The 13,950-nt window shown below is 32.3% G+C and overlaps 1 protein-coding gene across 4 annotated transcripts in view; it reads right to left on the reverse strand.

Annotated features, from left to right (window-relative positions):
• Nucleotides 1–10,495, reverse strand: part of LOC111715162 (serine/threonine-protein phosphatase 6 regulatory ankyrin repeat subunit B) — a 34,126-nt gene extending 23,631 nt beyond the window's left edge. For 2 of the 4 annotated variants that reach the window (XM_023490430.1, XM_023490431.1), the window contains exons 1-5: nt 9,865–10,491; nt 5,794–5,851; nt 4,701–4,759; nt 1,037–1,152; nt 408–509 (exon numbers count right to left, since the gene is read on the reverse strand). In XM_023490430.1, coding sequence (XP_023346198.1) covers nt 408–509; nt 1,037–1,152; nt 4,701–4,759; nt 5,794–5,851; nt 9,865–9,933 — 404 coding nt within the window. In that variant the 5' untranslated portion in view covers nt 9,934–10,491. Of the gene's footprint in view, nt 1–407; nt 510–1,036; nt 1,153–4,700; nt 4,760–5,793; nt 5,852–9,864 lie in introns of all 4 variants that reach the window. The other 2 variants (XM_023490433.1, XM_023490434.1) reach the window with 2 other exon arrangements.
• Nucleotides 10,496–13,950: the final 3,455 nt, after the last annotated feature.

Genomic DNA, 13,950 nt, shown 5'->3' on the forward strand with positions numbered 1-13,950 from the left:
TATAATATTAATCATATATCTGCAACTATAATATAAACCAGATACCTGCACCTATAATATAAACCAGATACCTGTGCCTATAATGCAACCAGATACCTGCACCTATAATATAAACCAGATACCTGCACCTATAATATAAACCAGATACATGCACCTATAATATAAACCAGATACCTGCACCTATAATATAAACCAGATACCTGCACCCATAATATAAACCAGATACCTACACCTATAATATAAACCAGATACCTACACCCATAATATAAACCAGATACCTGCACCTATAATATAAACCAGATACCTGCACCTATAATATAAACCAGATACCTGCACCTATAATATAAACCAGATCCTACACTTATAATATGAACCAGATACCTGCACCCATAATATAAACCAGATACCTGCACCCATAATGAAAAGGTGTCATCTGATCAGCTCCAATCCTGTCCACTACTGTTGTTGGTTGCTCTAGGAGAAGGTTCACTATTTCCATATGGGAATACCTGAAGAAAATATCATTCAGGGTTACCCACAAAGCATGAGAATTTAAAGACGGCCTGAAAAATGATGATTTTGAAGGTTGAATTTGGACTTCTGCAAATTTTATGATTTTTATGATTTATACAAGTATATTAGATGATCTAGCAAAAAAGATCAAGTCTCGGATGCAGGCAGGGAGCCTTAAAGAAATAAAATTTTCTTTGATTACATTTTTATTTGAACTAGGCTATCGGGGCGCTTTGCGCCCAATTTCACTTTCAATTGTGAACATTTTCGCTTTGTATACATTGAAAAAATAACAAAAAAAAGATGTTATAAAAAATTTTGTGGATTTTCAAAATTTAATTAAAATCGAATTTAGTTGGAAGCTAATTTTAGAAATTTTAATTATACGTAAATCTTCCCTGGGGTCATTTGAGGTCCCACAAAAAATGTTGGGCCCGATCGGTTTAGCCGCTTTGACGTTTATTAGATACAAACAGATAAACAAACAAACACCCAGACAAGCAAAGTATATTCAATAGATTACCTTGTAGCATAATGAAGAGGAGAACATTTCTTTTCATCTAGATTGTTAATCTTGGCTTGAACCGATTCATCAGACAGCAATCTTTTCAGTTCTTCTAGTTGTCCATCCCGGGATAGCTGGAACACATGTTTACTCATTAAAGGGACTGTAAGCGTAATTTCAAGTGACTCTTCATGCTAAAATGGTAATTCTCGATTCACAACAGTACCCTTGAAAGCTTTGACTAATAAAGTATGAATTAGATATTTATGTTTATTATTTTAAAAACGTGACTTGCGCATTTCTTCTGCAAGAAGAATCATAGATCAGATAAAGGTTTCAAGGTTACCGTTATGCATCGGGCATTGTAATCTCTGCACCTCAAATCCAGGAGAAATGGTTCAACTTAGTCAAACTAGTTTTAGCTACTATTGATTGAATTTGCTCCAAGCGATCAATTTGCAGTATGAAAGAAGAAAAATAATGTTTCCTAAAAATAATTTATCATTTAATTGAGATTGAGATTTTTCCCTGGTAATCTAATAACAGAGGGTAATTTCAGTAAGGGTTCTCTCAGATAATCAAACGTGACTCGACTGACGACAGATATGTATTATGTATAGCAAAATATTAACAGCGTTGTGTTGACAACTTTTGAATTCATAGACTGTATTTTTAATCCCGCGTTGAGTTTAACTCTTCCTGAAAATGTTCGGGTATTAGACCAATAAGACAACTAACAAATGATCAATAAGTCAGGAATTATTTAAACTTCTAAATTCAAAAGTTTTTGATGTTAACTTTTAATTTAGATTAAGTTTACGACTCTGGCAACGTTTGAAAAAATGAAGCTAATCAAAATTGAGTCAATGTAGTTGAGCTCGCAGTGTACTGATCAAACTTCCAAACTTTTGACCAAAAAGAGTCAGTGGCGTGTATTTAAAAAAAGGAATATTTGAGATAAAATACACCCCTGAAAAGAGTGGAGAGAATATGTTTCCGGCCAGTTAAAAGTTTCCAGCTTATGAATTATGTTTTCGTGTGAAACCCGGATTTACTTTTTTATTGACGATTTTCCGGAATTGATTAATTCATAAAATGTGTCACGTTTTTATTCTAAAATGATTGGTTCGATAACAGGAGTAACAAGAATTTATTAGTAAACTGAACACTCTATGAATCTAGTTAAATCAAATATTCTGAACTTGAAATAATTATTATTAAAAACCATCAGATTGCAAATATAAAGGGAAAAATAAATTTGAGTTAGTTGCAAGTATTCAGTTTCTTTAAAAAAATGCGTTCAGTGCTCTAAAGATTTCCAAGAAAGAGAAGGCAATGAAACCCAAGCTGTTTTTCAGGTAAAAAAAAACTTTTATTGTTTATTCATAATAAAAAAAGAAACGTGATGGGATATATCCGCTTGATTGAACAACAGACTCCAAGCTTGCCAGACATTGTTACAATTTATAGAAAACACAGCTAGATCAATATCAGAATATTGCTGATGACCTCGACACCGTATCTTTTTTTAATTCTTAAAATAATTAAAATAGTCCATTTTGTGGCTACCTTATTTGTTGTTAAAACATTACCAGAGATTTAAATTTATTTAACAAAACAATATGTATACAATGATGGGTGGGGTGCAGAGCCGCCATGATCCCCGCAAAATGACCTTCGGAGCCTCCTCATACGCAGAATCACCTCTAAACCCGTCTTCATGCCACTTGCTACGTCTCCAAGCCTCCGCATCTTGATCTCGGCTTGCTGTATTTATATTTTATTTATCTTTTATGGCTTAACCTTAAAATCAAAATAAATATCTTCATAAAATCCACAATAGTTTATAGAATCCTTTAATCCACACAGTTAAAATATTAATTTATTCAATTAATCTATTTTGTTTAGTTTTGTAAACTTGTGCCATAATATAGTTTGATTTGTACAAGATACACCTGTAAAATATAATAATATAAAAATACAATAGTTATTCACAAAATAAGGTAATTGTGAAATTTTGAAAACAAAAACAATTAATCTTAATCTTGATTTAAATAGACTTTTCAAAACAAATTGTTTATGTATCATTATAAACTATTTTATCATGTTGTGATTATTTGAAAAAAAAGTTTTTTTGTGTATGTAAAAGCCAAATATCTTTTTTAAAGACCAAAATGCATGGAAACAGAAGGGAAGAGGCTTTGAGTGGTAGTTAGAGGCGCGGAGACGGTTTTGCGGGGCTTGGAGGGCATTCTGCGTATCAAGAGACTCGGAAGGTAATTTTGCGGGGTTAATGGGGCTCTGCACCCACTCCCTCACACAATGAGACCAATACTGTTGAATATGAAGACAGCATTTCTGTATTTTATATATATTTGATGTTGTAAGAAACGCAACAAATTTTACCAGTAGCCAGACAGATGCTAGAATATCGTAGCATAAAGTTAAATGGGTTTGTGTTATACACAGGACAAACATGCTGTTTTTTATGTCCAATTTAAAATTTAAAATCAAAACTTGAGTCTAACAGTAGTCATCCTGTTCCCCAGTTTTATGGGTCTCACTGTATGTTTATATTAAATGGTACATAGACTTTATTTTGCCTCAAAGCTTATCGGTCTTGCAACTTGCAAGATTGTCTTGATCCACACTATTTTTTAAATGACCTCTAAGCGTAATTTCAAGTAACACTCACTGCAAAAATGGCAATCCTTGAAACCATTGTATGGCCAATGTGGAAGATATCGTAGTTTTTCTAGATTTAGAAGTCTTTCATTCATTCATTCATTCATTCATTCATTCATCCTTCCTTTCACCCATTCATTCATTCATTCATTCATTCATTCATCCTTTTAGGTAAGTTCTATATGCTTTACTGCAGTAGAATTACGCAAGTCACTAAAATTGAAAATAATCGGTTTTTAAAATCTTAGAATTTTTTAATTCATACTTGATCAGAAAAGGATTTTAAGGGTAATTCGGACATTGCCATCTTTTACTGGAGGGTCACTTGAAATTGCGCTTGAAATCAACCACCCCCTAGTAGGCACCATCTTCGATTTTTTTCAAACTTTAAATATTAAAAGAACTATGTGAGACATTACATAATCAGTAATTTTTAAACCGTGTTGGCCTCCGTGTGCAAAGAGGTTGCTCTTTTCAAATAAACATATTGTGTGAATTTTAAAAAGTTTTTAAAAGTTTAAATTTGAAAATATCAACCGCTGAAATTTATTTTATCGATTATTTTAATAACCAACAAATAAAGTTTTATTCATTGCCTTTTTTATGACGTTAAAATTAGGTCGATATCTCAAAAAGCAAAAAAGATATGGTAATTTGAAAAGAGCAGCATCTAACGAAGGTCAACAGAGTTTAAAAATTACTGATTATGTAATGTCTCACATAGGTCTTTTAATTTTTTAAGTTTGAAAAAAAATCAAAGATGGTGCCTATGAATTTTGGAAAAAGTGGCTGATTTCAAATGGACTCACCCTTGAGTCTTTGACGCAAACTCTGATTTTCTAATCCCTGTATCGTAAACCTTAGATTATTTCAAATAATCTAAGTTTGAAATATGAAAGGTTTAAACCCTCAGGTTTAAAAGATGTACGGATTGGAAAATATGAGTTTGTGGCAAAGATTCAATTTATTTACCTTTGACGCTCTGTATAGTCTGTACCTGATGGATTCCTTGATTGGTTGCTAGTGAATATCTCCAGGATCGAGGTGTACCTGGTCCTAAACCCACACACTTTAGATATATCATGCTTCCGGGTCCAAATTTAATGAATTTGAACTAGGAACTAAACTACCGCCGGTTCAAATTAGAACTACCGATTCAAAGTTAAAGATTCATTAGGATTTGAATTGGCGATTTAGGAGTTGAACCGGTCGATGCAGTAGGAAGCTTAGCGACCTCTCCAATTCAATAAACTCGGTCCCCGGTCACAAATTTTCGGATTTGTATTAAATTCAGAAACGTTGAAAGGGTCCCAAAGAAATGCGCAAGGTTAGATCAAACAAGAATTTCAGTTTTTCAGCAAACTCAACCTCAACCACTAATATTCTAATCCATATAAACCTTACAACCTTTTATATTGAACTATCAGAGTTCATAGTTTGAAATGTCATTGGTCTACGGAATCAAGATTGTCGAGATAAAAAATAATTTGAAAATTCGAGTTTGAGGCAAGTATTCCTCTTGCATGTATTAAAACGACAAAAATGCTATTACCAATCAAATATTTAAACCTAGACAGAATAATTTAGCGAAAACATTGAATTTATGTGTTATGAAAATAAGATTTTTTGCAAACCTTAGTATAACGTTATAATTAAATTCTTTCTTTTTACATTCAAGGGTTAAAAAAACTAAAACTTCATCCTCAGAGATGTAAACCAAAGAATATTTTTAACTTTTTTGTTTTATTTTTAAAGATTTTTAATATTTATGAATGTTCATAAATGGTTTACATTTGCCGGATTCACATACGTAACCTTTATCTCATTAATCAATTGAAATATATCGTCGTTTTTACAACTTAAATATTTTATTGACAATAAGCTTCATTGTTTCTGTGGCAAAAATCCGCAAGTCACTAGATTATACAGAAAACACAAAAGAAAATGATCAATTTTTTAGATAAAAGCTAGAGTTTTGTTTTTAATCGGACTGTCGGACATACCACTTTAAAAACGGCAGGCGCTTGTCACTTGAAATTCCTTAAACATTCTCTTTAATTTTTAATGTCTGATTTAGTAGCATGGGTTCCCTGTATCTAGGATAAGTTCATCTAGAGGGTTTAGATCCAATAACTTCATTCCATCCACCTAAATGTTTGATAATCTATCAATCTGTTTCTGTGTATACTGTATATGTCCATAAGTGTATATTTCTATCTTTGTCTATCTATCTACCTTTCCATCTATCTACCTTTCCACCTTTCTGTCTGTCTGTCTATCTAAGTTTCTGTCTATCTATCTTTCTGTCTATCTATCTATCTGTCTATATAGGTATAAATCTGTTTATGTACTTTCTTTCTGTCTATTTTTCTCTTCATCTTTCTGATTATCTATCTTCATGTCTATCTATCTATATTTATCTATCTATTTTAATTATCTATCTTCATGTCTATCTGTCTATCAATCTATCTAGCTATCTGTATATTTATCTTCTTTCTCTCTGTCTAGCTATCTATCTCTTCATTTTTCTGGCTATCTGTCTTTCAGTTAGCTGCAAACTCTGCTAGTAGGTTTGTTCGCACATCAAGGAATTGAGTTTTTGCCACAAATTTTCTTATTTTCTAATCCCTACCCAATGATTAGATATTCAAATTATGAATTCTGTTAAAATAATCTAATCTTACTCAAATATTCGTGATGTTAGTCGTTTTATTCCGTTTTTCAAAACTTTTAATGATACTTCCAAGATTTCAAAACTGTAATCTGTTTAAGTTTGCTTTTATTAAAATTTGAAATATTTTGTCTTAAAAAATGGAAAAACGACGGGTTTTTGATTCCCCTTGAACCTGGGGAAACAAATAAACACAACCCTATTTATCTTTTACTATCCATATATTTTTCTGTTTATCTGTCTTAATGTCATTATGTCTGTTTTTTGTCAAATGTATGTCCGCCTGTTTCTGTTTTTATGTCAATCATGCAAAATAATATTATTCAGACACTAAAAATAATTGTTATGAATGTACGTATGAATATGCAGATCCGTAATGCGCGCATAACTTGAGTAGCCGTACGCTGTATTTTTACATATTCATTACAAGGAAAATCATAACAAGGATTTTTAGCGAGATTAAGTAAATCTGGCTCCTCTTCATAAATTGGAGAGTTATTTATAAAAATAAAATTTTTCCTAATCCTCTTTCTGGTCGATAAATATACATCCTTATTATAATTTATTTTTCTTTTGATGCTGAATTTCTTTTTCGTACATTTATAACTAATTAATAAAACAAAATTTCCTGCATTTCCTGCCGGATTTATAATTTTTTTGTAAAAAATCAAAATATTTTCAGAGTCAATGGCCCTGAATCAGTTCAGTAGTTTAAAAGTTTTTTTTTGACAAACAATAACAAAAACATACATGAATATTTCGACGCTAAACTTTTTATGTTTCTAAAATCTATAAGTATAATGTGTTAATCACTGTTTGTCTGTCAAATCATAAACTTACAAGCATATTGACCAATTTGCCTCAAAATTGTATTGGAAAACTCGATAGAATCAATTGGGAATGTTCTCAACTTGGTTTAAAAAGTAATAATAAACGTGAGTTGCCAAACAAAGCTGGGTTCCAAAGCTAGTGTATTAATTGCAAGGGTGAGCATTGAAGAAATGGAATTGCTCCCAGTATCTCCGGAAAACGGAAAGATAATTTTGAGTTGGCTCACCCCATGTAAATTCCTATATCTGCACATATATGTAAGGAAGCAATTTATAGTCTTTACGTGACATATTCAATTTAACACTTTTACCTTAAACCCTAGATCACTACTCTAGAGAACAATATTAATATTCTAGAGAACAATATTAATATTCTAGAGAACAATATTAATATTCTAGAGAACAATATTAATACTCTAGAGAACAATATTAATATTATAAAGAACAACATTAATATTATAAAGAACAAGATTAATATTATAAAGAACAATATTAATATTCTAGAGAACAATATTAATATTCTAGAGAACAAGATTAATATTCTAGAGAGAACAAGATTAATATTCTAGAGAACAATATTAATATTCTAGAGAACAAGATTAATATTCTAGAGAACAATATTAATATTATAAAGAACAATATTAATATTATAAAGAACAAGATTAATATTATAAAGAGCAAGATTAATATTCTAGAGAACAATATTAACATTCTAGAGAACAATATTAATATTATAAAGAACAATATCAATATTATAAAGAACAAGATTAATATTATAAAGAACAATATTAATATTCTAGAGAACAATATTAATATTCTAGAGAACAATATTAATATTCTAGAGAACAATGTTAATATTCTAGAGAAAAATATTAATATTCTAGAGAACAATATTAATATTCTAGAGAACAATATTAATATTATAAAGAACAATATCAATATTCTAGAGAACAATATTAATATTCTAGAGAACAATATTAATATTATAAAAAACAATTATAATAATCTAGAGAACAAGATTACAAATCTAAAGAACAAGATCTAAGACGCTAAAAATTTGGATCTGTTAATTAAGATATTTTGAGCTTGTAATGTACCGTATACCGTATACACCCAATTCAACTGAAAAAAATTTTAATTTTAAGTTTCTAAATGTAAAAATATAATTATCTTTAAAATTATTTATAAGCTAACATTATTTTTATCGAGAAAATTTACCACGGAACTCATGAAATTGAAACCTTGTAAAACAGCCATTTGACGATATTCTCAGAACCTGAATCCCTGAACTCACAACCTGGATCTCTGGTCTTAGAACCTGGATCTCTGAACTCAGAACCTATATCTTTGGTCTCAGAACCTATATCTCTGAACTCAGAACCTGGGTCTCTGGTCTGAAAACCTATAGATCTCTGGTCTCAGAACCTGAATTTCTGAATTCAGAATGTGGATCTCTGAATTCTGAATTCAGATGCTGTATCTCTGAACTCAGAACCTGTATCTCTGAACTCAGGACCTGGATCTCTGGTCTCAAAACCTGGATCCCTAAACTTAGAACATGGATTTCTGGTCTCAGAACCTGGATCTCTGGTCTCAAAACCTGGATCCCTAAACTCAGAACATGGATATCTGGTCTCAGAACCTGGATCTCTGGTCTCAAAACCTGGATCCCTAAACTCAGAACAAGGATATTTGGTCTCAGAACCTGGATCTCTGGTCTCAAAACCTGGATCTCTGGTCTCAAAACCTGATCTATAAACTCAGGACCTGGATCTCTGGTCTCAGAACCTGGACCTCTGGTCTCAAAACCTGATCTTTAAACTCAGAACCTGAATCTCTGGTCTTAGAACCTAGATCTCTGAACTCAGAACCTGGATCTCTGGTCTCAGAACTTGTATCTCTGTTCTCAGAAAAGGAATCTCTAAACCAGAACCGTGATCTCTGAACTCAGTGCCCGGACCCTGAACCAGGGGCGGATGCAAGGGGGGAAGGCAAGGACCTTTGCGCTCCCCTAAGATTTCAGAAAAGCTTCACAATAGCACTTAAGGGAAAGAATCTGGATTTTTGGGTTCTCAAATAAATCTAGCACCCCCCTCACTTAAATCCTGTATCCGCCCCTGCCCTAAACCCAAAACATACGGCCGATTTCTTATACAATGTTACCATAGGTACAACTATAAGTCGTATCTATCTATCTACACTGCTCTGGTAAAGCGTAACCAAAGTATGACTGTGGTTCTCCTGGTGCTATGGAAACGCCTCAACACGGAAACGTCTCAACACGGAAATGCCTCAAAAAAAAGCGGAAACCCCTCAAAAACCGGTTTTTTTGAGACGTTTCCGCAATTTCTGCAAGAAAAACGGAAATCCAAGTTTTGAGGGATTTCCCAAAAAAAAACGGAAATTCCTCAAAACCGGTTTTTGAGGCATTTCCGCGTTGAGACGTTTCCGTGTTGAGGCGTTTCCATAGCACCGGTTCTCCTTTGGTAGAACGTCGAGAAATCGGCCAATAGATTTCTCATCATGAGAATCTCATGTCAAAACCTAAATCTCTCAACGCAGAACCTGGATCGATGAATCCCGTTGAACATAAATCCTCGAACCTAACCAAGGACCTGGGATTCCAGGAACCTAGTGCACCCAGTTAATTGATATAATACCTCTTCATCTTCTCCTTCTTCATTTTCTAGACTTGGTTCTTCTACATTTAGATCCTGATATTCACACATTCTCACGTGTTTAAAATATTAGATTATTCAATAATCTTAGAATTAAGACGACGGGCCACGGGGCTAGGCCTTTTTAAGTTCAATGTTTACACTACGAATACTACAAACGAGTACTCAGCTCAGAGAATCAGCTGATTGTTGTGCCGGAGAGAAACTCAGTTATTTAGTAAGACAGTAATTTATAGTTTGTTATAAGGAATAAAACACGAATTCGTTGGAGAAATGTCAACACACATAGTGCAGCTGCACGCTGAATTTTGTTTACAATCCTCACAAAAACTGCAGTACAAATTAATCTAATGGAAGTTCCTTTTATATATTCCTTGGTTCATACAAAAACACCGAAAAACTATGAGAGTTCAGAGAGTTAGGAGCGTCTTTAGAAACAATACTGTTAGGAGTTAGGCTAATTTTGAGATATGATTTTAAGAATCTTGGATCTCGGTTACTGAAATCTAGTTTTTTCTTCAATAAAACATTTATTGGAATCATTTGATGGATACATTAAACCTAAGGTAAACTACCAAAACTGAGTCTTTATATCGCAGACTTTGATATTTCAAATTATGGATTCTGCTATATCATATTATCTAAGTTTGAAATATTAAATGTATATATCACCAAGCAGGGTGCAAAGATATAAGGATTTAAAAATATAAGTTTATTGTAAGAAATCAGTGTCTTAAACCTCCATGCAGATAATCATTTAAAAAGTATTTCGAAAAATGCCCACTCAAAATTTTTAAAAAAGACATAAAATCGTCAAAAATGTTTTAATGAAATAATTTCATGACTTTTTATCTAAAAGATTGTATAACCTGTAATGGTATGGTTTCCTACAGAAGTCCCACATCATATTAAGGATCGTGTTTCGTGTTATTATAGCTTTAAATTTCGATTTCCGTGACTAATAGAGAAAATTTAAAAAGAACAAATCATTAAAAAAATTGTATATTGCTAATATAGAGATTTGCATTCAGAAAAAAAACAAGGGTTTTTGAGTATTATATGCGTATTTTGGCGTTAAAGCATGAAGATAATCTAATATGATATCGGACGCTCTGTCATAAAAATCATTGAAAAAAGACATTGAAATCAAGCTAGAGATTATTTCTCACAATTAAATTCAATGAATAAAAAATTTAATTTTTTGGAAACTCTTCTTGTCTTTCTCTAATACATTTTGATCATTAAGATTTGTGTAAAACAAAATTTCCCCTGTTTGATCATGTTTCTGAAATATACTTTGCAATGTATAACTGCACATCGAGACTTTTTTATTTTAAGTGTTTCCATGGTAGTGTTTCCACGAATTGGCTAAATCTTTTGCGCAAAATTTGCGCTATTTTCGCGCAAATTTGTTTTTTGCGAACTTTTGCGCTATTTTTGCGCATGAAACGAAATGGGTTTTGCGCGGTTTTGCGTTATTTTTTTGGCGCAATTTGCGCAAAACCGGAAATATTTTTTGCGAAAGTTGCGCATGAAACGAAATTTTAGTTTGGAGCAATTTTTTTGCGCAATTTGCGCAAAACCGCAAGTTTTACGCAAAATGTAACTTTTTAGGCAAATTGTCAAAAATTGATATTCTAAGCATAGAATTAAACAACTGGAGATTTATTCCATACATAAAAAAATATTAACATACGAATAAAATAACGATTATACTACACTCAATTGGTTACTTCCAGTTACAAAAAGTTTAAATTAAGGGGAAAAAAAATTAATTAAAATAGAAATTAGAGAGTGTGAAACTTGGCAATATTTTAATCCTATCATATAATTTCAAGTGGCCCTTAAAAGCTTTGCCTAATTAAGTATGAATTATATTCTTAAATTTGTTAATCAAATTTCTGAAATCTTTTTAATCTCATATAAAATAATGCAAGAAAGTAACCAAAGCCTAAAGAATCCACTTTTAGGAAATATGCATGTCCAAAACTAAAATTGTCGAGAAAATTGTGAGATTTGAACTCTTCTTAACTGTCATTGGTCAATTATGTAAAAGTGACCAATAGGAAGACATTCCAAAACAAGATTTTCTCAGAATTGAATTCTAAGAAACACAAACGTCGTCACCAACCGTTTGATTTTTACGGAATCGCGCAAAACTCTAGTTGCGGAATTGCGCAAAACTTGAGTTTCGCAAAAGCGGAATAGGGCAATTTTGCGCGAAATGACTTTTGCGAATGATTGCGCAAATTGTTGTTTTTTCGCGCAAAACTGATGCGCAAAGAAAGAAAAATTTTGCGTTTCGTTCCGCAAAAAATGCGCAAAAGTTTTGCGAATGGAAACCCTATAATCCATGGACTTCTATTTCTCGTAAGTTTCAATTTTTATGATTATTTTCCTGTGACCTTAATGCTTTTTTCGTTACGAATTACGATGTCTACTCCTAAGTTTAAAAAACACGTTCCATCTGGGTTACCTGCAGGTTTCTCAACCCACGGAGCAGGAAGAACAAAAATTTATCATGCTCTGAATGTTGCTTCATACGACCCCGAGTATCTTGACAACTTCGGGGTTTTTGTTGAAAGAATCATGGAAAATATCAACCAGACTGGGGCCAGGACAGTTTTTATACCACCCTATCCAAGGTACCCTACAGCATGCTGTACACAGTCAGGCCACTTTTGCGCTGGGTTCAACGGAAACCTCTTTAACGCAGAGGTTGTAAGACTGGGGACATACATCTCACGTTTGCACGCCCTCAAGGATACATCCATATTTTAAAACCTTAACCTATAACCTTAATCCAAATTAAAATAAGAACCAATTAAATTAAATTCATAACTTATACCTATCCTATAATCTTTTGAGGTTACTCGACCCAAAAGGACTCCTAATACAATGAAAAAATGCATCCAAATCCTTTCGCACAAGCGTATTCATAATTTAAATTTTCAACTTACCTCTTTCCTAAAAATTCCTCTTGCTTCGCTTTAATTGCAATAAAATAATCCTAACCACTTCATTTATCTCAAACCTGAGGAGTGGATTGTGGCTAAATAGCTTGAAGAAAACGGTAAGAAAGAAAAAAATTATACTTTTTCTGACAAATACACTCATGCTTTCTAACTTGATTCTGAAAATTGGATCTAATACAAAGTAGATAAGCATAACATTTAAGCAATCTTTAAATGAGATTCTGAGTTATGATCGAAAATTCTTTATTATAAATTTATTCATGTCCTACATAATCTTTTATACCTTGTCTCCTTTCTTAACAAATACAAAGAAAAATGGAGCTAATACAAAGTAGAATAGCAGAAACTTTAAGCAATCATTTAATGATTGTCAGAGTTATGATCGGATATATTTTTCCAACAAAAAATCCTTTATGCCCGGCATAACATTTTACATTTTATCATCTAAACCTGATCATGAAAAGATAGAACATCAAGCTTTCAATAACAAACCCATTTTGTTTGTCTTTTTTTTTATCTCTTATTTATCTTTGTTGTTCTGTAAAGAAAATAAAATACAGGCTTAATTTTTAAATTTGTGAAGAAAAAAAAACATTCTTGGAGTTTATTTTCTCTTCTTGTCTCAAAAGTTTCATGGATATTTCTATGAATTTCATTTTTCTTTAATTTTATCTCCTCTTTCTTTTTTAAACTAGTTGGACGAGAAATCCACAGAACCTGGTTACTGGAGCTGTCTGGGCACATATTTTGTTGAATGTGTGATCAACTCCGAAACCTTGCTTGGAGATTAATCTGATAAAGAACAACGGACGATAAATCTATGAGATCGTGGTCTTACTGGAGTAAACGGTAAAAAAAAGAATTTCCAAGGGATTTCGGAACTATTTTGAAACGAGAGAAAATATTATATGAGACCCCCCCCCCCCCCTAATCTCTAAACTAATACTCCAAACTATGAATATTAATTAATATTGCCAAACTATGTCACGCTTTTCTTGATTTTGACATTAAGTAAAAATTTTTGAGCTTAACAAAATCTGGCGAGATGTTTATACTTTGAGCCTAAACCTAGTCTTTTGCTTTATGAACTTGA

The sequence above is a fragment of the Eurytemora carolleeae genome, unplaced genomic scaffold (assembly GCF_000591075.1).
Source record: "Eurytemora carolleeae unplaced genomic scaffold, Eaff_2.0 scaffold1705, whole genome shotgun sequence".
Classification (NCBI taxonomy): Eukaryota; Metazoa; Arthropoda; class Copepoda; order Calanoida; family Temoridae; genus Eurytemora; species Eurytemora carolleeae.